This window comes from Zingiber officinale, chromosome 2B (assembly GCF_018446385.1).
Source record: "Zingiber officinale cultivar Zhangliang chromosome 2B, Zo_v1.1, whole genome shotgun sequence".
NCBI lineage: Eukaryota > Viridiplantae > Streptophyta > Magnoliopsida > Zingiberales > Zingiberaceae > Zingiber > Zingiber officinale.
This window is the reverse complement of record NC_055989.1, coordinates 2,730,855-2,754,239: the sequence shown is the minus strand read 5'-3', so window position 1 is coordinate 2,754,239 and position 23,385 is coordinate 2,730,855. Positions and strand designations below refer to the sequence as shown.

General features: G+C 39.8%; 3 protein-coding genes across 4 annotated transcripts; all 3 read right to left on the bottom strand.

The window, feature by feature from the left end:
* Nucleotides 1-109: 109 nt before the first annotated feature.
* LOC122045070 lies at nucleotides 110-1,438 on the bottom strand. Its single transcript, XM_042605127.1, has one exon. The coding sequence runs from the start codon at nucleotides 1,274-1,276 to the stop codon at nucleotides 413-415; it is 864 nt and encodes a 287-aa protein (XP_042461061.1). The 5' UTR covers nucleotides 1,277-1,438; the 3' UTR covers nucleotides 110-412.
* Nucleotides 1,439-4,766: 3,328 nt separating this feature from the next.
* Nucleotides 4,767-7,272, bottom strand: LOC122045071 (probable lipid phosphate phosphatase beta). 2 transcript variants are annotated; one of them, XM_042605129.1, is made up of 2 exons: nucleotides 6,631-7,272; nucleotides 4,767-4,868 (listed from the first exon to the last, which is right to left on the bottom strand). In XM_042605129.1, exons 1-2 carry the CDS (start codon nucleotides 7,205-7,207, stop codon nucleotides 4,861-4,863), a joined length of 585 nt encoding a protein of 194 aa, XP_042461063.1. In that variant the 5' UTR covers nucleotides 7,208-7,272; the 3' UTR covers nucleotides 4,767-4,860. The 2 variants fall into 2 exon arrangements, with proteins under 2 accessions (XP_042461063.1, XP_042461062.1); XM_042605128.1 differs by lacking the exon at nucleotides 4,767-4,868 and having other exon boundaries at nucleotides 6,419-7,272.
* Nucleotides 7,273-7,632: 360 nt separating this feature from the next.
* On the bottom strand, nucleotides 7,633-11,256 carry LOC122045072 (SNF1-related protein kinase regulatory subunit beta-3-like). Its single transcript, XM_042605130.1, has 3 exons — nucleotides 11,093-11,256; nucleotides 8,223-8,280; nucleotides 7,633-8,154 (listed from the first exon to the last, which is right to left on the bottom strand). Exons 2-3 carry the CDS (start codon nucleotides 8,250-8,252, stop codon nucleotides 7,843-7,845), a joined length of 342 nt encoding a protein of 113 aa, XP_042461064.1. The 5' UTR covers nucleotides 8,253-8,280; nucleotides 11,093-11,256; the 3' UTR covers nucleotides 7,633-7,842.
* Nucleotides 11,257-23,385: the final 12,129 nt, after the last annotated feature.

The following is a 23,385-nucleotide window of genomic DNA, read 5'->3' as shown; positions in this document are numbered from 1 at the left end:
AAGATCTAGTTATCCTCGACCTAAATCCCTGAAGACTCGGGAACGTGGTCCTATTGTCTTATTTTTATTTTATTTTATTTTTTGTTTCTTTTGTTCTTCCCCGTGAAGATTCAAAACGTCAAAATCGCACTAAATTTCTCAATTAGCAGACAGACAAATGGAGCACAGCCACAGTGACGTGAACCAAGAACGAAGACAAAATACAGAAGAAAACAAGAGGCAAGATAACAGAATTCGTATGGCCGTCGGAAGAAAAAAGGCGAGACTTTTACTGCGCCACCTTTCTCGTCGCCGCCTACCACCAGTAAGTGCAGTGGAGTGCAGGGCAGGGCAGGGCGGTGAAGGCTGAGCTTTCTTGGGTTGAAAAGGTTGGATTTTTATGGAGGAAATGAAGGGAAAATTTTTTGGAGTTTCAGATCTTGTAGATGATTAGGAAGCAGGGGAGCACCGCCCGGGGATCCAACACCACGAGCTCGTCGTTGCCCAGGCTCACCGAGTCGGACTCGGAAGAGTTTGGGGGGTCCGCCTCGCCCCTCACCCGCCCGGCGATGACTCGGCACAGCAGCATCGCGCTGCGGCCGGAGACAGCGGCGCCGCCGCTTCCGCACGCGTGCGCGCCGCCGCTGCCGGAGAAGGTCCGGACGCCCTTCAGCTTCCCCTGCGCCGACCATGATACCGTGGCGTCGTACACGCCGCCGCAGCGTCCGGAGGGGCCGTAGTGGAACCGCATCATCTCGTTGCCGTCGGCGGCACAGCGCGCGTCGGCGGACAGGGCGCGGGCCGCCGTGCGGCGATCCTCGAAGCGGGCCAGCGTGCGGGCCGGGTTGTGGACCCGGAAGAGCATCTCTATCTCGCCCGGGAACGCCGCGGCGGCGTCGGAGGAGGACCAACTGGTGAGGAAGATGAGCTCCACCACCCGCCGGGACGAGTGGCCCGCCGGAAGCTCCGAGAGCGTCGGGAAGCCTACGGTGCGGCGCGTAGCGGGCTCCACTGCCCGGCCCCCCGCCGGCGACGAAGAGGGAGAAAGGTAGGAGCTCGGCTTGGGCTTTTGGCGGGGCCTCGTAGGCTTCTTGGGGAGCGAGGAAGAAGAGGAATGGTATTTGGGGAAGAGAAAGACGGCGTCTTTGACCGCGCGGGAGGAATCGGCGCAGGAGGCTGCGGAGAGAAGCTGCTTCCTGGACGACGACGAAGATGGCGGTGGCGGCGTAGGGTAGACGACGTCGTCGAGGGCCTTAGACTTGCAGCGGAGCGATTTAAACCAGGCCCCCCTCGTCATTTGACGGCGGCGGCGGCGGCGAGAATTGGGAGAAGAGAAGAGAAGATTTGGGAAGGGTGGAGAGAAAGGCGGCTTTAATGGTGGTTTTTGGTTGAGCACTCGCAGATGATTCTCCTTATAGTGAAGATTAATTAAGGATGAAATAGGAGAATATTCAAATTTGGCATGGGTTAAGTGTGTATCGTGGTCAGCTTTAGAAAGAATTGATGATTATTGAGGAAGATAGTGATATTGCCTGATTTGTTGTAGTTATTTCCTTAAATATTTTGTACAATTTAGTAATAACTTCTAGTTAATTCTATTAAAACTAGCGTGTACTATTGCGTAGGTAATATATATAATACATAAATAGAAGTAAATTTTATAAAAGTAAATATTTTTATCAAATAATTAAATAATATTATTTAATGATATTATGATTTATTCTCATATTTGATCTTATCTTTAATCATATTTGATTTATTCTCATATTTTTATCAAACCAATGTATTTATAGAAATTTTTACGCTATCATGTTGTTAATTTTAAAATGTGGGACTAGAGAGAATAAGAGAAAATTATTGATAAAAAAATTCTATATTCTTGATTAATGTGGGACTAGAAAATTTTCCAATAATATACCGCAACTAAGTCTTAAACTCTATATTCTTGATTAATGTGTCTATAGAAATTACTAGTAATTCTTACAATTATTTTCATTGTGAAAAAGAAAAAGACATTAACATAATTTAATTTTGAGTTTCACCAAATTAATTAAGAGTTAGTTAGTAAAGGATCCAGATTTTTCATAAAATAGTAAGATAATTGTAGTACAAAGTCGATTACGCTTATTCCAGATGTTTCTCACAGTCCGTCCCCAGATTATATGAATGAAAATAAATCGGTTAGCTTATAATCGACCATCAAATTGACTAGAGGTAAAAGAGGTTTTTTTCACAAGGGCATGCGCCCATCGAAAATTAATTCCTTGTCCCATTGTAAAAAGTATGTCACCCTCTATACACTTAGGCATCCTATGAGAACAATTTTATTATAATAATATATGCATGAATGATTGCTCAATAGATTTTGGGATCAATTTTTAGCGGATATAAAATATCTCGTTGGATGCCTAACCTTCCCATGCAAATGACAACTATGCTAAACCAAATATCTTCCATAATTTATCCTCTTTTAGAAAATGTGGGGCCATCCTTTATAGGTCTTAACTATTATAATCTCATGTGCCAGAGTGATTGTTTCAATAGATATTGAGATCAATTACTAACGGATGCTAGATGCTTTATTGTGTGTTTGATCTTACTCGTATAAAGGATCATTGTGCTAGAGTAAATGTTTTTCATAATTTATCCTATAATGTGAGGCCGTTATGAAAACACCCTCTGAGTGATGGCTTCATATTTTTCTCTAATATTATAATATATATAATCTATTGCATGTGTCTTTTGATACACATGATTTAATATAAGTAGATCCTAAACTTGATTGTACTACTAATGGAGAAAAAACTCCATCTATTATCCAAAGGTGAATCTTTAAAATGAACTATACTCCTCGTGACCTATTCCACTAGGGCACCGATGAAGTTGTTCGAGTCCATGTGGAATTGATCTAGCTCATCATAAATAGAATAGAAGATAAATTTTTTAATAGTAGCATAATCTAATGGTCTCGACTACTCTTGGCTCTATTGTCTTTCAACCTCAATCTCTAATATTCGATATATGTAGGTAGACATAAATATATTTCATATCAATAATGAAATACAATCATAGAGCTGGTAATCGTACAGCAATCAATGAGGAGAGCTTCAAGACCCGTACAGTGTTTGTTAAAGAGTCTAGTAAGAACAGCAATCAATCAGAAGAGCTTCAAGACCTCTACAGTACGTTTGTTAAAGAATCCAGTAAGAGCCTTTTAAAGTTGTTAAAATCATGCGTTCTTCAAATATCATCAAGCATGCACTTCCCCATTGGCTTTACCATCATGATCAATACGCATTTCCCCGAGCCTTGAGGTTTTTCGGCATGATGAATCATGAACAGAGGAATTAAGAGGGTTGTGATTTGAATGTGACTTCGAAGGAGGTGAAAAAGGACACAAAAGGGTGGGTTATTTGTGCCAGGCTTTGTCCCCTCACGCCTACTACAAACAAATATGTTACATTGCCAAATCCATCAATAAACCCCAGTTTCTTTCTTCGACGCGTGCCCCTCGGAAATGCAGCTCCAAAGGCTCTTTTCTCACTCTCACATCACTTGCTTGCTGAGAGCCATCATTCCTATCCTCGTTACATTCTCGACACGTTCAAGCTAAATACTTGTGTAATTAGTATGCAACTGTAGGCCTAAGCTAAATACTTGTGTCATTAGTATGAAACTGTGGGTCTATTGCTGGAAGCATAGTTTGTAAAATTATGATCTTATCCGGATCAGTACCTGATCATTCTTGGATCATGCAGGATTAATTTTTATAGTAGAATCACAACAGGTTCGATAGGATCTTAACATAGAATTGGTACAATCCTACGTTGTTTTTGTTAAGGATTGCTAATACGAAAATTTTAAGAGGTTATAACTTTTGATTTGGATTAAACCACTGAGACCTATAATATACTAAATTGAATCTCATCCGGAAAACTACAATTAGTTACCGGGTTTATTTGTAACCGTCCAATTTTAGATCCAAAAAATATCGTTTAAACCTTTTCGGGAGTCCAAAAGATTTTGTCTTTTTAAATTATTGACTATTTTATAATTTAGGTTATTTTAATTTTTGGCATAGTTAGAATTAGGATGTTAAAACTATTTAAACATCTATTTAGTTATTTTTAAATTAGTTTTTTATCAATAATATTTTATTATTTCTTTTTAAAAATGATAAGTTTTTGAATGCTTATTGTTTGGTATTTTGCAAAATCAACATGTCTAGAAGATTGTATGTGACATTCGTGTTCAAATCAAAGAATTAAATAGTTTTCACTATGTCTTTAAATTGGGTCGTCTTGTGAACCAAGAAAACAGTCCTGAGGTTGAATGCGATTATTGTTATTGTGTTAGTAAAATTTTATACTCTTTTATTTTGTGTTATGAAAATATAAATATTATTAAATGTTACTGTATAAAAATGATAGTTAAATTTCTAGTAAATTTAAATTTATACATGCAATAATATTTGTAATATTGAGTGTTAACAATTGCATGTATATATAAAATTATTAATCTATTTATATGAAAATGATTTTTTTAAAGATTTTATCTACTGATTAATCATGTATCATAAAAATTCAAAGGATTTTAATAGGATCATGTGATTCTACAATCCAATCCTACGTAAGATCATAATTTTGCAAATTAGGGTCGTATGATTCTACAATACAATCCTGTGTAGGATCATAATTCTGCAAACTATGGCCGTAAGACCCTAGTCTATATCTTAATGGCACATCTCTAGTTAGCATTGATCTAGTCTTGTGTGTTTTTTCTAGCTCACACCTTGGCTTGAACTCTTGTGCCTCTTTCACGTTTCTTGGTTGTAACTAAGTTTGTTTCTCACTGCAAGGAACTACTTCCTGTAGAGGATCATCAACATTCTGCATTTTGAATCTTGAGTTAATTTCCCCTTGAAGAAAATTTATGACAAGAGACATTCTGCAATATTTCTTGTGTTTGTGATGAGGCCATTGGAATCTTACACTAGATGAAATTGGTCGCATGGTCATTTTCTTCCATGGTACGGAAATCTTATCACCAAATTATCATCTAATACATTATTGTGTCAAGAAAGAGTGCAGTTATTGTAATATCATTGATGGCCTGACCAAAGAGATGTGAGGATCTACTATGTGTTTATGTCCTGCTAGAGGGGATGAATAGGCGATGCATCTAAATTCATCAATTCCTCACACAAAAACACAATTAAATTCAATAATAATTAGTGGTACAAGTGTGCTCGTGTAGGTTCGATTGATGATGTTAAGAATATGTGCAACGAAAATAAATACTAATACACCTTAACCCAACCAATGAAATGTCAGAAGCTAGCACTAAGTTAACCCTTGAGAGAGATTTCACTGGCAATTTTATCACCTTTCCATAAAGATGAAAAATCAAAGGCTAGGATTACTAAGAGATTGAGGATTGAATCCTTTCAATCCTTTCCAATATCCTATGAAAAGGTCAATTTTTGAAATCTCAAATCCCTAATTAACCTATGAAAAAGTCAATTTTTGACTTTACAATTTGGTGCACATGGTCAAACATTCACATTACCTCATACTTTCACAAGTGTAGCAATCCTATAGAGCTACGGTGTTGCAAGCAAAGAGCTAGTGATGGATACTTCATTATTTGGGGCAAGTATTTACAGATGCAAACCCTTTTTACTTGGATAAACTTTGCAGCATTCACCAGTTGTTCTAGAGAGAATTCAACAAATTCACCTTAAGCTGGCATCTGGAATTCTAGTTCAAAGTCATCCAACTTAACACTCTTGAAAATTTCTTTTTCAACTAGATGATAACAATACATTTAGCTTTAGTTTGTTCCTTTTTTTTTTTTCCAATCTCTGGCAACCTCATAAGTATGTGAGTGGAGAATGTGGCCACAAGGAAAGAAAGAATAAGAGCAATGAAGATAAACAAGGTGCACATAACTAACATTGTTCTATTGAAACTTCATTATTTAGTTTGATAACTGAGTTTTGAAAGTAGAACCACCATAGACAAAATGCACATAAGCTTTGGAGATGAATCGAAACTAAGTGAAGACAAAGAAGATATAAGATTTGTGTTAACTGTGAAGCATGTAGCAGCACAATCTGAGCAGGGTGAAGAAATATGTATTTTTTTCGATTACCTTACAAAAAACCAGTAGCCTGAAAAAACACTGGCACATGAATGATCAATATAAGTGCATTCCACTTAAACAATTCCACTTCCAGGGCTTGTTTTCTTGGAAGAAAAGGCAAGGAATAGATTGAGAATGAGAGATAAATCAAAAGGATAGATTGAGAATGAGAGATTATTAGAAAAAAACAAAATTTAAACATCCATCCTTCTTCCAACACCTCCTCTCAAAATAGGATGGAAATCTAACTAATCAGCTTTCTTAATTCACATGTATTCAAGAAGACAACTCAAAATGATAATTCTTTTTCTATATCAATTTGCTAGAGGAAACCCGGCTACAAGCGCCCATGAACAGATGTGAAATTGGCACAATTTTGTTAAAGCAAGAAATTGTATACCAGCAAGCAATGGCATGGTTACAGTAAAGGCAACAAATAGAACACAATGAGAGCTTCTAAGACACCCAAGCATGCTCCAGCAATAACATCAAGAATAAAATGCCTACCAAGAAGGACGCGAGAGGCCGATGTTGCCGCTGACCAGATCGACACAATCCATGCCAAAAGCTCGACGAGATCTCCCCCATAGTACTGCTCAATCCAGCGGCGAGCGGGAGTGATAGGACCGTCCAGAGGAAGGACGCGTCGGAGTGAAGAAGAGGAGAGGCGGAGGAAAGTGGAGATAAAGAAGACGCGGGAGGAGTGACCGCTAGGGAAGGACCAGTGATCGACAGCGAAGGTGAGGCCCATGCCCTTGTTGTAGACGGGGCGGGGGCGGCGGACGAGGTGCTTGATGAGGCCGACGAGGAGGAGGTCAAGAAGTGATCCGAGAAGGAGGCCGAGGAGGAGCGGGTAGGCGACGTCGAATCCATAGGCGGAGGAGAGCGGGAGAAGGGAAACGGGGACGGGGAACCAGAAGCGTCCGTCGCCGGAGATCTCGAGGGCTTTGAGAAGGAGGCGGGGGACGGGTAGGCAGAAGGTGTGGATTCGGAGGGAGGCGGCGGTATCGAGCGCGACGACTCGGCGGAGGACGGAAGGCTGGGCCGACACGGCGGCGGCCTTGGGATCGTCGGCGACGGCCATTTAAGGCTCCCTGACTCGACTCGACTCGACCTGAGAATCACTGAAATCCCAATTCGACCATTTTTCTCCCACTTTGTCATTATCGGGGCAATATGTCAAAACAGTCCCTCCATTTTCTGAATTTATAGAAAAGTCCATTTTCATTTCTTAGTCTACCAATTTTCTGAATTTGCAGTACCTCACCACCCCTCCCTCGCTAATCGAGTTAAGTAGATATTATTAGAGTGCCATTTTCTCAAAAAAAACGGACTTTAAAAGAAAATAATTTCATATTTAAAAATAATTAATTAAAAAAGTATTTGCTAATCATTTATGCAAATCCACCCCAAGTCCATCCCTTCGAACTATTTGTTTAAACACCATTACAAAAGTAACCCTAAAAAATGTGTATACTTAGCAAAAAAAAAAAAAGCCAATTAAAATCGTTGATGCTGAATATCCAAAATCAATTGGAGTAAAAAGTAATATCCCCACGACAAGATACAAATATATAAATCACGGTGAATATGCTAGAATCAATGAACAGTTGTGTTGTGAGTTTTTTTGCTTTCAATAGGGTACAGCAATCAGCCTTTTCCTTGAATATTAACTCAAATCGATAAATAAGTGGGGAAAAAATAATTTCGCAGTCGAATTCACCTTCTACGAACCGGCTTGTAAAGAACAACCGTAACATATTTCGATAGGAAACGGTGAGTGATCCCCATGGCAACTACAGATCTTGGAGCTTCTCGGTTCTCGATGTATAGGTGATTGAGGATCACATTTTCAGGCACAGAGAGGCAGGTTGGATCGTCTTGGCTGGGTAGGCTGTTCAGTAATGTCTGATGCAAATGGGGAGGGACGAGAGGTGGTTCTCGAGCTTCGTCTTCATTTCCTGGCATAGGGTTATTGTAGCTCGACTCGGGTGATCCTGGAACTTCAAATCCTACAACGCTGACACCTTCCTGCAGTCGATGACATTTTGGAATGAAATCGTGTCACAGGAGTAGTTGAGCTACGAAGAAGCACTTACATGATCATTTTCGTTCAGGCGGCGATCCATGATTTGCGAGGATAAGCAAGCCTGTGTCCTAACCAGGTAGCCATGCTTATTGAGGTAAGTAAGAATCAAGTTAAAAATCACAATCTCGTAAGTAGAGTAGACATTCAGTAAGTTGGACTTTGATCTGGTGATGATCAAACTAGTATCATTTGAAACCCAGTCAAAAAATAAGGTGTGGTTACTAAAGTAGAAAAAAAAAAAAATTACACAATTTAGGGTGAACATAAAAACGGCATTATGTGCTACCAGAAAAGAGAAATCTAATGAAAAAATCCTACATCTTTGACTATGTGAGCTTAGGCATCAAGGTAATGACAGAAAAATAATTAGTGTATTTGAGATGATGAATATTGTATGTAAAAGTTCAACTAATATGTTGGACAAGTATCGTGATTCATGGAATCAATAAGCAGAACACCAATATCCACTCTAGGTTCCAAGAAACTAAACTCAAAAGCATATGTATAATGCAACATCAGTCTCCTATTCAACAAACATATCACACATAGAGAAATAAAAGCAAAGAATGGAATATGAAAGACAAGTTTAGGTGATACAATTAAATGCATTTCTAAGATATCAGAATTTTTTAAATAATCCCAGCTGGGCAATGGAATAACATAGAAGCAATTCTAACTGGTGTAGGACAACAAGAAGTTAATGCTTCTTTTCTTTTCTCAGAAGAGAGTACTAGAATTACTAATTCACTAACTTGGGTTTTTTCTAGGACTTTAAAAAGTGCGTTGCCTTTACAGTTTAGTTCATCCAGTTGTTTATCATTAACAAACATCACATATAGTAAAAAAATACTTAATCAAACACTAACTTCTAACACTGAAATAATAGCCATTGGACTCTTGATATGAACCTGTATAGGTGTCACTAGTGGAATTATTTCAATCTCCATTACTTCTAACAGGCAATTCATTTTATTCACTATGTTGATTCCACTTACTAGCAATTGAAGCTTAAGCGCCTTGGTTAGATAAAAGGATGCTCAGATCAGATAGTATAAGTTTTGTGCATTTTCTTTAAGATTGACCATCTGATGCACTTAAACTACAAAAATATGCTAGGTGGTGATTCAATCCCGATGTTTGTAGCAAGAGAATCATAGGTCCATAGCCACTACCACTAAGCTTTGGCGGGCCTTCATTCAAATGGTATGGTTACTTATGGTATTCCTCTTTACTTCAAGCATTTTAATGTTCTACCAAACCAAAATTTTCCTTAACAAGGGGTTTTAATTAGCTTATCCCACATTTTGAGTATTACATTCTCTACCCCGTTAGCAATCACACATCTTATGGTGCGCCTTTTTTCACATAATACAATGTTTCAGAAGCATGTGCACTTTATAACTCATCCGTAAATTATGTTTTCAAGATGAGAATGATGTGACTTCTCCGAGTGAAATACATTACATGAGCAACCCTTGTATGTATATTCATATTGTATATGTTTGATCCCAACAAATGGTACACAGCTCAAGTCCTCTTTGATCACAGCCATGGCATCATTATCGGTTTTTTTTTTCCAGTAGCTCCTAAAGCATTGCGTCTATATGGGCCATTTGGCATATAATTTTGATGATAAGCATCATTTATATATATATATGACTTTGTTCCCAGTACTATTCAAGACAATGAATTCAATTTTCAAATTAAATAATTACATTATATATCATCATTCTTGTATGCATTTTAACACTAATGTATAACCACTCCTTAATCCTTTATATTAATTTTCTTTTCAACTTGATCTTTTTGAGTTAAATTGCAACTAGTTTAGAAAGGTGATAAGGTTGAAAAGCAAAGCAATTGCAGTCAAAACAGAGACTAAAGCATACTGTATGGGGAAAATACTAGAAGAAAAGCTGCAAGTTGTTTACATAGTCAGAACATTCACTTTAATATTTGCATAATGAAAGATGGATGTCATAGCAAAAGCAAACTGTGCTGAGAAAACATACTTGAAATTAAAAGATGAAATGGCCTTTAGTCAAGGGATGTTTAAAACTAAACCTATTAATATTATTGAGCAACCCGTAAACACATGAGCAGACAAAATGAAAAATAGATACTCCTATGACCACTTTTGTTAGAAAACGAGTAATAAATCAAATATGGTTGATTTGTTGAAACTTTTCCAATTGTTATTTTCCCTTCAAAATGAAAGAAATTGAAATTAATATTTGTGTGTGTGTGGCATCTCCCTGAAATGAGAAATAACATTATGATGAAAAATGTTTCAAAAACTTGTAAAAAAAATAGAAAGTTAAAACACAAAAATATTAGATTGTTGCCATAACAAGATCTTACAGTCAAATTTCACAAACATAAAATAAGATGCAATAACAGCATTCCTAAAACCAATACAGAGCAACCCCAGGAAAAAATATATATGCCAAATAAAAGGAGCATGCAACTCTAACAAATTCACAAAGATCATCATAAGATAAACAAAAAAAAAACATAACACTCAGATAGCTCCATGTAAGGTTAATCTGTCAAAGACAAATTTTTTTTTTGAACGACTGCAAATTGATATAAGGAATTTTATCAGCGAAAAGAAGGTTATTAAAAAAAGCACATTTCTCCACCTATAATTTGCTAAAAAATCTCAATTGAATCCTTAACCGCAATCAGATAGCACGAGAATGCATATACGAACAATCTAAGAGTCAATCAAGACTCTCCCGTTCCTCCTACCATCGTTCCCCGTCAAAATTCGCCCTGATCTGAAAGGATAAGTAGAATATTGCAAGGGCGAAGCGGGCGGAGACACCGAGAGAGCGGAACCAGCGGCAGAGAAGACAAGGAGAGGAAACAAATACGTACCGCCTTAAGCACGAGCTGACGGGCGGCAGGCGTCGGGCGGAGAAAACGTGGAATCTTCGACGTCGGAGAGAACGCAGGGTACCGTCTCGCTCCCCCTTTCCGCCTTGGTGTTTAGGGCACGGAGGAAGCAGTGAATAAAAAAGTGGCGATGAGAGAGAGAGAGAGAGAGAGAGAGCAACGCCCGTTTCGTGGTCGCCTACTTGGTCGATCGGTACGGTCGGATCAACAAAAAGCCCCTGCGGTTGGCTGGCTCAAACTATTTAATTTTAGTTGGGTAAAAGTAAATTATTTATTTTAGTTTAAATTAATCAAAGATATTTTTTTAAAAAAAATATTAATTTAATTAAAATTGCTTGACTTTAATTTAAGTAAAATTATTTTAAAATGGTTTAAGTAACTAGTTTCTCTAACTATTCGATTTTAGAATGATTTTAACTAAATAAAAATAATTCTGATTAAGTTAGATTCTGTGGCGGTTCAGCAAAAATCTCTCCCCTTAATCTACTAATTCACAATGTGATTTGAAAATAAAATTATAAAATATGAACTTATTTAAGTTATCTATAGATCCACTTAAGTACGAGAAAATTAAATTCACGTAGTCAGATAATTTATTCTGCATCAAAATAAATATTCTATTTAGATCAGGAGTTATATATATATATATATATATATAGTGTGTGTGTGAAACTTAAGGAAAAATTATTCACTCAAATTTATTATAACCTAACTCCTAAATTTTAAAATTTTAAATCTTTTATATATATATATATATATATATATATATATAAAAGCCCTGAGCCCTGAGCCATTGAAATAAAGACATGTGTAATACTATAGCTGACACACTACTCTTTAAGCCTCCATTCCTAAAACTGTATTTCATTGTCAGAGACTAGCTTATGAGGGACGCTGAATCGGCATATGATATTTTGTCATAAAAACTTGATAATTATCTGCTCGGTTATCTTGGCGAGCGATTTGGCTTCTACCTATTTGGAAAAATAGTCTACTACCACAGGCAGAAATCTTCTCTGACCAGTTGCTATGGGGAAAAGGCTTACAATATTCATACCCCACTGGCCGAACGGACATGATACGATGGATGATTTCAGTTCTTCGGTCAATCAGTGTGGTATGTTCTGGTACTTTTTTTTTAGATGAAAGGTAAATTATCATATATGGAGTGAAAGAAATGTACAGCAACTTATGGCGCATAGGTCCTCGTCCGTCATATTCGGACCAATGCCAGATCGGAACGACAAATCCATAAGGCCGCCTAGAGATACAATGTCGCACAAGGCTAGGCATTAGTATCACAATAGTAGGTTGGCGCACGCAGACACCAACCGTCATCACATGTACACAAGATCTCGGGCACAAGCTCAACCAGACAACCACACAAATAAGCAATACTCTCACTACTGATTGTATCAACATAGCCTCCACTGTGACCTCCGTGACTCTCCATCTCCACAAGCTGATGCCGGCCAACCTCCACGCCTGCAAGAGAGCAAGTGGACACTGTTTGGGCGGCATTTGCCTGCAAGGTAGACTAGAAGTACCCCGTTAGTAGGATTTTTCTCGCCAACGAGCAACTGCCTGAATGACTGCTACAAGAGCCTTGGTGAACTTCTTGTAAGATGTACTGGATGTCTTCCGCTCTAACATACTTGAGTAGTGGCCTCGAGAGTAGTGGCCTCGAGAAGGCCCTTTTATAGAGGTCATCCCCGATTAGTGTGAATTGTCTGACCTTCTTCTTGATTAACCGAGCCTGCTCCCGATCGGTCGACGTATTGCCCGACTGAAGGAATTCGATCAAAGGTGTCGTCCAATCATTCAAGGTCCCTCCTTTAGTCGACCTCTTGATATGAGCCACCGACAATACCTGCTCGATTGACCTATCCAGCACTATGGGAGTTAAGGAACTTGCTAATTTTACTAGCTCGTCCGCGTACTGATTCTCCGCTCAAGGGATCTTTTTTATGATTACTTATTGAAATTCGACCTTCAACTTTTTAAATGCCTCAGCGTATAACTATAGCCTTGCATTATTTATTTCAAAAGTCCCCGACAGTTGCTGTGCTGCTAATTGAGAGTCCGAGTGGATAACGACTCAGGCGACTCCTACGTGCCGAGCCGCTTGTAGCCTAGTGATCAACGCATCATATTCTACTTTATTATTCGTGGCTCAATAGTCCAACCAAACGGACAGCTGTATTCGATCTTCACATGGTGATATCAAAAGTATGCCCACGCCACTGCCCTACTTGGTAGATGATCCATCTATATATATTTTCCAGGTTGCCTCTGGCTCAGCATTTTGTACCTCCGTCACAAAATCAACCAAGGCTTGTATCTTGATCGTCGATCTGGGATGGTACTATATGTCAAATTCACTCAGCTTTGTGGTCCACTTGATGAGTTGACCGGATGCTTCAAGGTTGAGGAGAATCTTCCCTAGAGCGTTGTTGGTTAGTATGATTATAGGATGCGACAAGAAGTATAGACATAACCTCCGAGCGGCGAGGACTAGCTCGTACGTTAGCTTTTCGAGATAGGTATAGAGGAATTTGCCATCTTTCAATATATGGCTCAAAAAGTACACCGACTGTTATTCAGTGTTGTTCTATCGTACCAACGCTAAGCCAACCACCCGTCCTATGGATAATAGGTAGATCCAGAGCGGTTCGTGGGCGATGGGCTTTACCAATACAAGTAAGGAGGTTAGATAACTCTTAAGCTCCTCCAGCGTTTTATCACACTCGACATCCCATTGAAATTTTATAGCTTGGGGCAAAACCTTGAAGAACGGGTGGCTCCAATCGGATGATTTGGAGATGAACCTTGATAACGCTATGATCCCCCCCCCGGGTCAGCCGCTAAGCTTTCTTGAGATTGCGAGGAGAGAGCATGTCTTAGAGCACCTTCACTTTACTTAGATTCACCTTGATCCCTCGCTCGATCATGATGTAACTGAGAAAGAGTCCGCTCCTCACTCCGAACAGGCACTTGTTTGGATTGAGATTGATTCTATACCTCCTCAGCATGCAGCAAGTCTCCTCGATATCAGCATAGAGCTCAATGGCTCGGAGGGATTTTATCAAAATGTTGTCAACATATATCTCTATGTTCCCGTCGATCTGTCCTCAGAACACCTTATTCATCAGCCTCTGATAAGTGGCTCTTGCATTCTTCAATCCGAACAAGATCACATTGTAGCAACAAGTCCCATCAGCCATGATAAAACTAACCTTCTTCTTATCTTCTTTGGCGAGTGGGACTTGGTGGTAGCCCTGATATCCATCTAACATGCAGATCAGCTAACAACCCGCATCACCATCTGATCAATGCCAGGCAGTGGATAATAGTCTTTGGGGCAGACTTTGTTCAAGTATCGAAAGTCAATACAGACCTACCATTTATTGTCTGACTTAGATACTAGCACCACATTAGCCAGCCAACTCAAAAATTATACTTCGCATATGTGGCCGCCTCCAGCATCTTTTCTACTTCCGCTCAGATTATCTGATTTTGTTTTGAGCTGAAGTCTCTTTCCTTCTATTTCATCGGCCTTGCATCCGGCCGAACATGCAGCTCATGCTGGGAGATGGCTAGTGAGATGCCTGGGAGCTCATGTATCGCCCATGCGAACATATCATGATTTTGCCTTAGATAGACAACGAGCTCCTTCTTTTGTTCTGCACTCAGGTTGGATGCAATGAAAGTCGTGGCTTCCAACCGGCTGGGGTGCACCTGGACTTCTTTCTCGTCATATACCAGGGTGGGAGGCTCTTCTAGAATTGTGTTTACCTGGAGCTATGGAGCCTTCTGCGTAGACGGTGACTCGACTTTTACCATCTCGACGTAGCACCACCGAGCCCCCAGCTGGTCGTCCTTGGCTTCCTTGACCAAGTTATTCACATGGAACTTGATCTTCTGGCAAAATGTGGACACGACCGTTCGAAACTCGTTGAGAGCAGATCAGCCCAAAATAACATTGTAGGCGAACGGGGCGTCCACCACGATGAAGTTCATTGTCCTCGTCCTTTTAAGTGGCTCCTCTCTGAGGGATATGGTCAGTCGAGTCTGGCTAATCGACAATACTTTGTTGCCCGTGAACCCATATAAGAGAGTTATCATGAGCTGCAATTCGCTCCGATCGATTTGCACTTGATCGAAAATTTTCTTGAAAATGATATTCACCGAACTACTTGTATCCACAAAAGTACGATGAATATTGTAATTAGCTATTATTGCTTTGAAGATCAAGGCATGATCTCCACTCCCTCTAAGGCTTGAGGACCAAAACTGATTTCTGGTCCTTCTGCTGCTGCTTTGCTGTATTTGATGGCATGAATTTCTAACCGTCAGACGTGTGACTTCCGAGCCCGATTAGAGTCACCACCAGTCAATCATCCTGCAATCATCTCGATGTCGCCCCGAGTGGTGTTGTTACGATTTTCTTCTTCTCAAGTCGACAGGCACTCCCATTCGGTAGACGCTTGGGCCGGCCTTTGATAGTCTTCACGGTGATGGTGCTGTTGGTGCTCTTTGGTCGCCGACCTCCTCTCTTCATGCCACCCTCCCACTCATTGGTGAAGGTGTCTATCAAGCAAGGAGATTGGCGGCGGAATCTTGATGAAGTCGGTCGGTGGGGCTTCTATTTGTAACTGTAGCAATCTCTGGTGTCGTGCATTGCTGTCAGGTGATATGAGCGGAAGAGCAGGGCCCACGGCCGAGGCTTGGTGGGCCTTCCCCTCTCGGCCTTCACATGTTGGACTGCATGGGTCCGGGGCTCTTGGTGCTGCTGCGTTGTTCCCCCTCGGGGCCCCTTTGGTGCTGATGTCATGGGCTGCTCTGCGCTCCGAGGTAGCGGTTGGCTCGGGGATCACTTTCTTTCTCCAAGTCACCTCGGCTTCTTCAACATTGATGTACTCAGTAGTTCGCCCAAGTAGGTGATTGAAGTCTCTAGGAGGCCTCCAGATGAGTGACTAAAAGAACTCTCCCTCTACAAGTCCTTGGGAGAAGGATCTTATCAAGATCTTAGGTGTGTGGCTAATGGAACTTCCATGGCCACTTGATTAAACCTCTTGATATAGGCCCGTAGTGCTTCCTTGGGCCCTTGCTTGATTGTAAATAGGTTGACATTTGTCTTCTAATGGCGGCAACTGCTGGCAAAGTGTTGTAAGACGCCGATTACAAATCTTTAAAGTTATGGATGGATCCAATCGGCAACCTCTTGAATCATCTTTGCGCTGATCCAGAGAGCGTGGTGAGGAATACACGACACTTGACTCCGTCAGTGTACTAGTGGAGCGTTGCCATATTATCAAATTTGATCAAATAATCTTCGGGGTCGGTTGCCCTTGTGTATTCCCCGATCGTCAAAGGCCTATAATGGCACGACAACTGGTTGTCGAGGTTCTCCTGGGAGAATTGTCGGTTAATCTATTCGGGAGAGGTATTGATCTGAGGTGCTTTGCCTTTTCGCTCATTCTAGACGGGTGTGTCATCTGATGAGGAGCTGGGTGTTCGCTCCGCTTGGCCTGCTCTTCTGAAGGTGTGCAGAACAACGCACGATGGTAGGGGATGGGCGCGTTCGGCGCATGTCGGGAGACGTTGGTCGGCTAGTTGCTTTTCTTCCGGCCGGCTTGATCTTTCGTTCGAGCTCTGGGTTCAACATACCGACCTATTCTTGATGCGGCAGGGTCGTCCGCTTGGCAGCCGACCGCTATCTGCTGCTGCTCCATCATCTTCGCCGCTAGGGTTTGTATCAACAACTCCCAAGTCTTCTTGCGTTAGTGTTACCATAGTAAGTCATCCAGCGTCCTCCATCTTCACACTTTGGATTCAGGTAAAGATTTCCACAGGCAATGCCAAATATGATTCTGTCTGAAAACAGAGATGGCGGCAAACTGGGGATGTGGCTGGAAAGTTGATGAAGTGAAGATTCCATGCAAGCCTGCAATGTAAAGTCGATGAGAGAGAGAGAGAGCAACGCCCGTTTCGTGGTCGCCTACTTGGTCGATCGGTACAGTCGGATCAACAAAAAGCCCCTGCGGTTGGCTAGCTCAAACTATTTAATTTTAGTTGGGTAAAAGTAAATTATTTATTTTAGTTTAAATTAATCAAAGATATATTTTTTTTAAAAAAAATATTAATTTAATTAAAATTGCTTGACTTTAATTTAAGTAAAATTATTTTAAAATGGTTTAAGTAACTAGTTTCTCTAACTATTCGATTTTAGAATGATTTTAACTAAATAAAAATAATTCTGATTAAGTTAGATTCTGTACGAAAACGGAGGTTCAGCAAAAATCTCTCCCCTTAATCTACTGATTCACAATGTGATATGAAAATAAAATTATAAAATATGAACTTATTTAAGTTATCTATAGATCCATCTAAGTACGAGAAAATTAAATTCAGTAGTCAGATAATTTATTCTGCATCAAAATAAATATTCAATTTAGATCATGAGTTTTATATATATATATATATATATATAATTTTAAATTTTGAATATTATGACTCAAGAGAGAAGAGAGAAGAGAGAAGAGAGAAGTGTGAAACTTAAGAAAAAATTATTTGCTCAAATTTATTATAACCTAACTCTTAAATTTTAAAATTTTAAATCTTTTATATATATATAAAATTTAAAATTTTAAAATTTAGAAATTTGTTATCCTGCGCGACGTCACAGTGCGCGACTGTGCGCGTCGCGCAGGATAACAACTATTTTTTCCTTTTTTTTTTTTAATTTATGAATTAAAAAATAATTAAAAAAATAAAAAATAAAATATTTTTTTAAGAGTTTATTTATAGGGTTCAAGCTTTGGTTATAGTGTTAAAGCTATTTTTTTTTTAGATTTTACCTCTAGGGTTTAGGTTTCCAAATTAGGTTATAGTGTTTGATTTTAAAAAAAAATTAAAATAAAATTAATTTAAGCATTTATTGAGTATTGTAATATGTTGAGGGGATATATTAAAGTATTAAAAATTTATATAAGGAAATGTTAAATTTTTTAATTGATTTTTTAAATTTAAAATATTAAAAAAATCAAAAAAAAAACGAGCGATCTCCTGCGCGCGCGCACAGTCGTGCACTGTGCGAGCGCGCAGGAGATCACTCCTCTCTCTCTCTCTCTCTCTCTATATATATATATATATATAAAAGCCCTGAGCCCTATGAGAATTTCTATGATTTCTGTTTGACCATTATTTTGAGGGTAAGCCACTGAAGTGAAGACATGTGTAATACTATAGCTGGCACACTACTCTTTAAGCCTCCATTCCTAAAATTGTATTTCATTGTCAGAGACTAGTTTATGAGGGACGCTGAATCGGCATATGATATTTTGTCATAAAAACTTGATAATTATCTGCTCGGTTATCTTGGTGAGCGATTTGGCTTCTACCTATTTGGAAAAATAGTCTACCACCACAGGCAGAAATCTTCTCTGACCAATTGCCATGGGGAAAAGTCTTACAATATTCATACCCCACTGATCGAACGGACATGATACGATGGATGATTTCAGTTCTTCAGTCAATCAGTGTGGTATGTTCTGGTACTTTTTTTTTTAGATGAAAGATAAATTATCATATATGGAGCGAAAGAAATGTACAGCAACCTATGGCGCATAGGTCCTTGTCCGTCATATTCGGACCAATACCATATCGGAATGAGAAATTCATAAGGTCGCCTAGAGATACAATGCCGCACAAGGCTAGGTATTAGTATCACAATAGTAGGTTGGCACACGCAGACACCAACCGTCATCACATGTACACAAGATCTCGGGCACAAGCTCAACCAGACAACCACACAAATAAGCAATACTCTCACTACTGACTGTATCAACATAGCCTCCACTGTGACCTCCGTGACTCTCCATCTCCGCAAGCTGATGCCGGCCAACCTCCACACCTGCAAGAGAGCAAGTGGACATTGTTTGGACGGCATTTGCCTGCAAGGTGGACATTGTTTGGACCGGGGCCTCTGACCACTTTAACTTTGACCTTCACTTCCACTGCTTATTTTGATAGAGCCTTCTTTTATCGCCGCATCACATGTCTTTCCTGTTAGAACCAAAAGTAGCTAGAGGGGGGGGGGGGGGGGGGGGGAATAGCTCGTCGCGTGCCCGGTGTTCGGTGTTGCTTGTTTCTTCAAAGATATGGTAGCGAAAAATACAGAAACAAACCACACAACGCTAACACGGTTGGTTTACTTGGTATCCACCTCACAAGAGGTGACTAGTCCAAGGATCCACACCAACACACACACCCTCCACTAATAAAATTCTCCTTTATGGTAACTACCAAAGGCGGAGAAGCCCTACAAGACTCAATACAAGAAGAGAGGAAAGGGATACAAGAAATACAAGCTTACAATGAGTGCAAAACCCTAACCCTAGTTTCTTTTCTTGCTTTGATCCGCCTCTTGACTTGGAAAACTTCCAAGATGCTTCAAGAACTGGCGATCTGAGCTTTTTATCTTTTTGAGAGCGCTGTGGAGAAGCTGGTAAGAAAATTGGAGATGAATCTGCGAAGAAGAAGACACATAAACTAGCCGTTGTGTCGCAACGGCTAGGGCCTGGACCGATCAGGCATACTCCTGATCGGTCCAGACCTTCTCTGATCGGTCTTGGGGACCGATCAGGACCTATGTTGATCGGTCCCCAGACCGATCAACATGCTTCACAGAGAGTTGCGCAACTCTCTGATCGGTCTGTGGACCGATCAGGACTCAGGTGGATCGGTCCACAGACCGATCCCCTCTCTTTCTTCTCCCGATCTTCTTCTCTTCTGATCGGTCACCAGACCGATCAGGTAATTCACAGAAACACACTGTTTGGTTACTGATCGGTCACCAGACCGATCAGTCAACCAGCGTATCACTGGATCGGTCACCAGACCGATCCAGGTTTATAGCTCCCAACCCTAAACCCTACCTGGTCCTGAGAACGAGCTACCGAGCCCTCTCTGACCTAGTCCGGAGAACGAGCTGCCGAGCCCTCTCCGACTTCGCATGCCAAGCATCCATACTTGGACTTCTCCCGTGCCAAGCTCCCTGCTTGGACTTTTCCGTGCCAAGTCTCCATACTTGGACTTTTCCGTGCCAAGTCTCTATACTTGGACTTTTCCCGTGCCAAGCTCCCTGCTTGGACTTTTCACCAGATGTCTGGTCAACCTTGACCTATCTGGATTTCCCTTGCCTGGCTTCACTCACCAGGACTTTCACCTGGCTTCACTCACCAGGATTTTCCCTTGCCTGGCTTCACTCACCAGGATTTTCACCTGGCTTCACTTACCAGGATTTCCCGAATCAGGTCGACTCACCTCGGGTCAACCAGGTCAACCTTGACCAAAGATTGCACCCACAATCTCCCAAGTTTGTATTATGTCAAATATTAGAATACAACTTTTCTATTCTCGTCAAACATCAGAATAGAACTTTTCTATTCTCGTCAAACATCAAAATACAACTCGAGTCAGGTCAACTCGAGTCAGGTCAACCAGGTCAACCTTGACCTAAGGTTGCACCAACAATCTCCCCCTTTTTGATGTTTGACAAAAAATCATAATCAAGTTAGGTTAACCCGATAACCTAACTTAGGTTTTCCAATGTTCTTCCTTGAACATTCTCCCCAAACTCTAATGTTCTTCCTTGAACATTCTTTGGACATTCTCCCATTCTTCCCCTTTTTGACACACATCAAAAAGAGTGATTCAAGGTCAAGAGTTTCTTCCTAATGAAAGTCCCATACCTTTCATTGAAACCCTTAATTTCCCCCTTGATACTAAAGTCAACAATCAACTTAGTGATAATCCCCATATCACTAATCATGACGAGTAAAAACTCCCCCTAAAGGTCAACTCCCCCTTGACCAATAGTAAAACTCCCCCTAAAGGTCAACTCCCCCTTGACCATTGCACCAACAATGTCTTGGAGAGTTTCAAACCTTTAGAAATCTAAACCACCAACTTCCATAGCTGAAATTTCAGTCAACAGTTGAAAAATCAGCATTTGGCACGCTCTGATCGGTCACCAGACTGATCAGCCTTCACTGGATCGGTCACCAGACCGATCCACACTCTCCTGGATCGGTCCTAGTGACTGATCCACACTTTCCTGGACCGATCAGATTCCTCTCTGATCGGTCCACAAGACTGATATCAGAATTTCTGAATTTCTTCTCGAAATTCAGAAACTCCTAGAAAATTCCAGAAAATTCAAAAAATTATAAAATTTTGAGGATACATTCCTCATAACATATATTATCATGGAAAAATAGTTTTCTATGAAAATAACTTAATATTTTCAAAGATTGACACAAACTTGAAAACTTGCTAAAACTTTAGTGTTTTCTTCAAGTTTATGTCTAACTATTCAATGGTGAGTACTATCAAAAGATAGCCTTCACCAAGGTTTTCCAAAATCATTTTGAAAATATTTTCAAAACCAATTTCCCACCATGTTCCTTGGGCTTAATGCACATGACTTGTACATTAGCTTTCCCAATGATGGGAAAACACATAACTATGTGTTTTGATGAACTTAAAACTCAAAAGAATGCACTAAATCAAGATATTGAGTTTTGTTCATCATCCTAACATCTCACTTGTATCTAATGTGCACTAAAACACATACAAGTCATCTTATAGGTCTTTGTGAGATGCGAGATTTTGGTTTTGCCCTATTCTAGGGATCATGCATATCTATCTAGGCATTTTGAGTGGTAAACATCCACCAAGGATGTTACTTGTTGATTCACTTGTTAAACAAATGCCACTTGTTTAACTAATGCCATTTGTCCTTAAATTTAGGAAATAAAACATAATGCATGATTGATGTTATGACATACATCAAAATGCAATAGCTTTCAAAAGAAAGTTCCTATACTACATGATGTATGTATGACATGACATGGTATTTTTGTATTTTTCATGATAAGTCATGAATGCAAAATACAAATAAAATATTATGTCATGACATATTATGGGCAAACAATCATGGCAAGGTTTAGCATAAATAAAATATACCTAGATTACCTACCTAAGTATCCTTAACCACTTAGCTAAACTCTAAATATACTACTTGTTTTAACTTAAAGAAGTTAACCTAGATTGCCCTAAATGTTTCACAGAAATGCCAAAACCTAAATTGACATTTCTATTTCTCTTGATTTGTTTATGCCACTTAAAAATTAAGCATGTCCTCAAATGTTGGCATATTTCATTTTTCCTCAAGAGTAATCACATAAACCAAGGCCCGGATTGCCTTAAATTTCCAAGAGAATACCAAAATCCCAACTTGGTATTTCTCAAGGTTTTCCCAATTTATGCCATTTTAGATAGAATCAATCTTTCCACCATTAGGCACATTTTACTCTTTCAAGGAGTAAATAATCATTTCATTTCATTTTCAAAGGTTAACAAAAACCTTGAAAATGCTCCTTGAGTGTCAATTTCCTCAAAGTTGGGTTAACTACCCTTCTAATCGGAGTTGACACTCTCTAACCCATCTATGGGGTAGAGAAGATGCTCCTAGGAATCCAACACCTATTGGTGCTCCTTGGATGCTCTAGGTACTCACTAGGGATTACTTCCCTAGATACCTTCCTAGTGACCTTGTTGGGCTTCTTAGAATCCTTGGTCACATTTTCTAGGTCAACTCTAGGGATAGCCTCCCTTGTGACCTTGTTAGTGACTTTCTTAGACTTTTTAGAAGTCTTAGTCACATTTATCGCAAAAATACTCTTAGGGATGACTTCCCTAGTATTTTTGGCTTGATCACTGGACCTAGGGTTTGTTCCATAACTATATGGAACTCTATGGTAAGAGGGCACATCCTTCTTAGCCTTTGGTTTGTATCCCAACCCTCTATGGCCATTGGATGACTTTGATTTTCCTAGCCCTAGGTATTGCTCATTTTGCCCTTGTAGGATATTTTTCATCCTTTTTAGGGTCTTTTCCATTTTATCAAGTCTTGACCTCAAGACTTGATTTTCTATCATTAAATCCTTAGGTTTTGGTCCATGAGCATTTTTGTTCTTGGGCATGTATCTATTATCCTTAGTGTTCCTGCCCAAGTGTCTATCTACCTTCCTAACCTTAGGTTGGGTAGTTTTGGCATGTAGAGCCACATGCTTTTCCTTAAAGCCCTCATGCTTTCTATTCTTATGGTAAATTGCATTAAAATGATAAAAATTAGAACTATCATGCTTTTTACCATAATGTAAAGGGTTAGGCTCAAGAAAAGATACCTTCTTCTTTACCTTGGAGGC

Coding starts and splice junctions, on each gene's coding strand:
- LOC122045070 (XM_042605127.1), bottom strand. CDS start 1,276: ATGACGAGGGGGGCCTGGTTTAAATCGCTCCGCTGCAAGTCTAAGGCC.
- LOC122045071 (XM_042605128.1), bottom strand. CDS start 7,207: ATGGCCGTCGCCGACGATCCCAAGGCCGCCGCCGTGTCGGCCCAGCCT.
- LOC122045072 (XM_042605130.1), bottom strand. CDS start 8,252: ATGGATCGCCGCCTGAACGAAAATGATCAT. Junction 8,155..8,222: donor GCCTGAACGAAAATGATCAT/GTAAGTGCTTCT, acceptor CATCGACTGCAG/GAAGGTGTCAGCGTTGTAGG.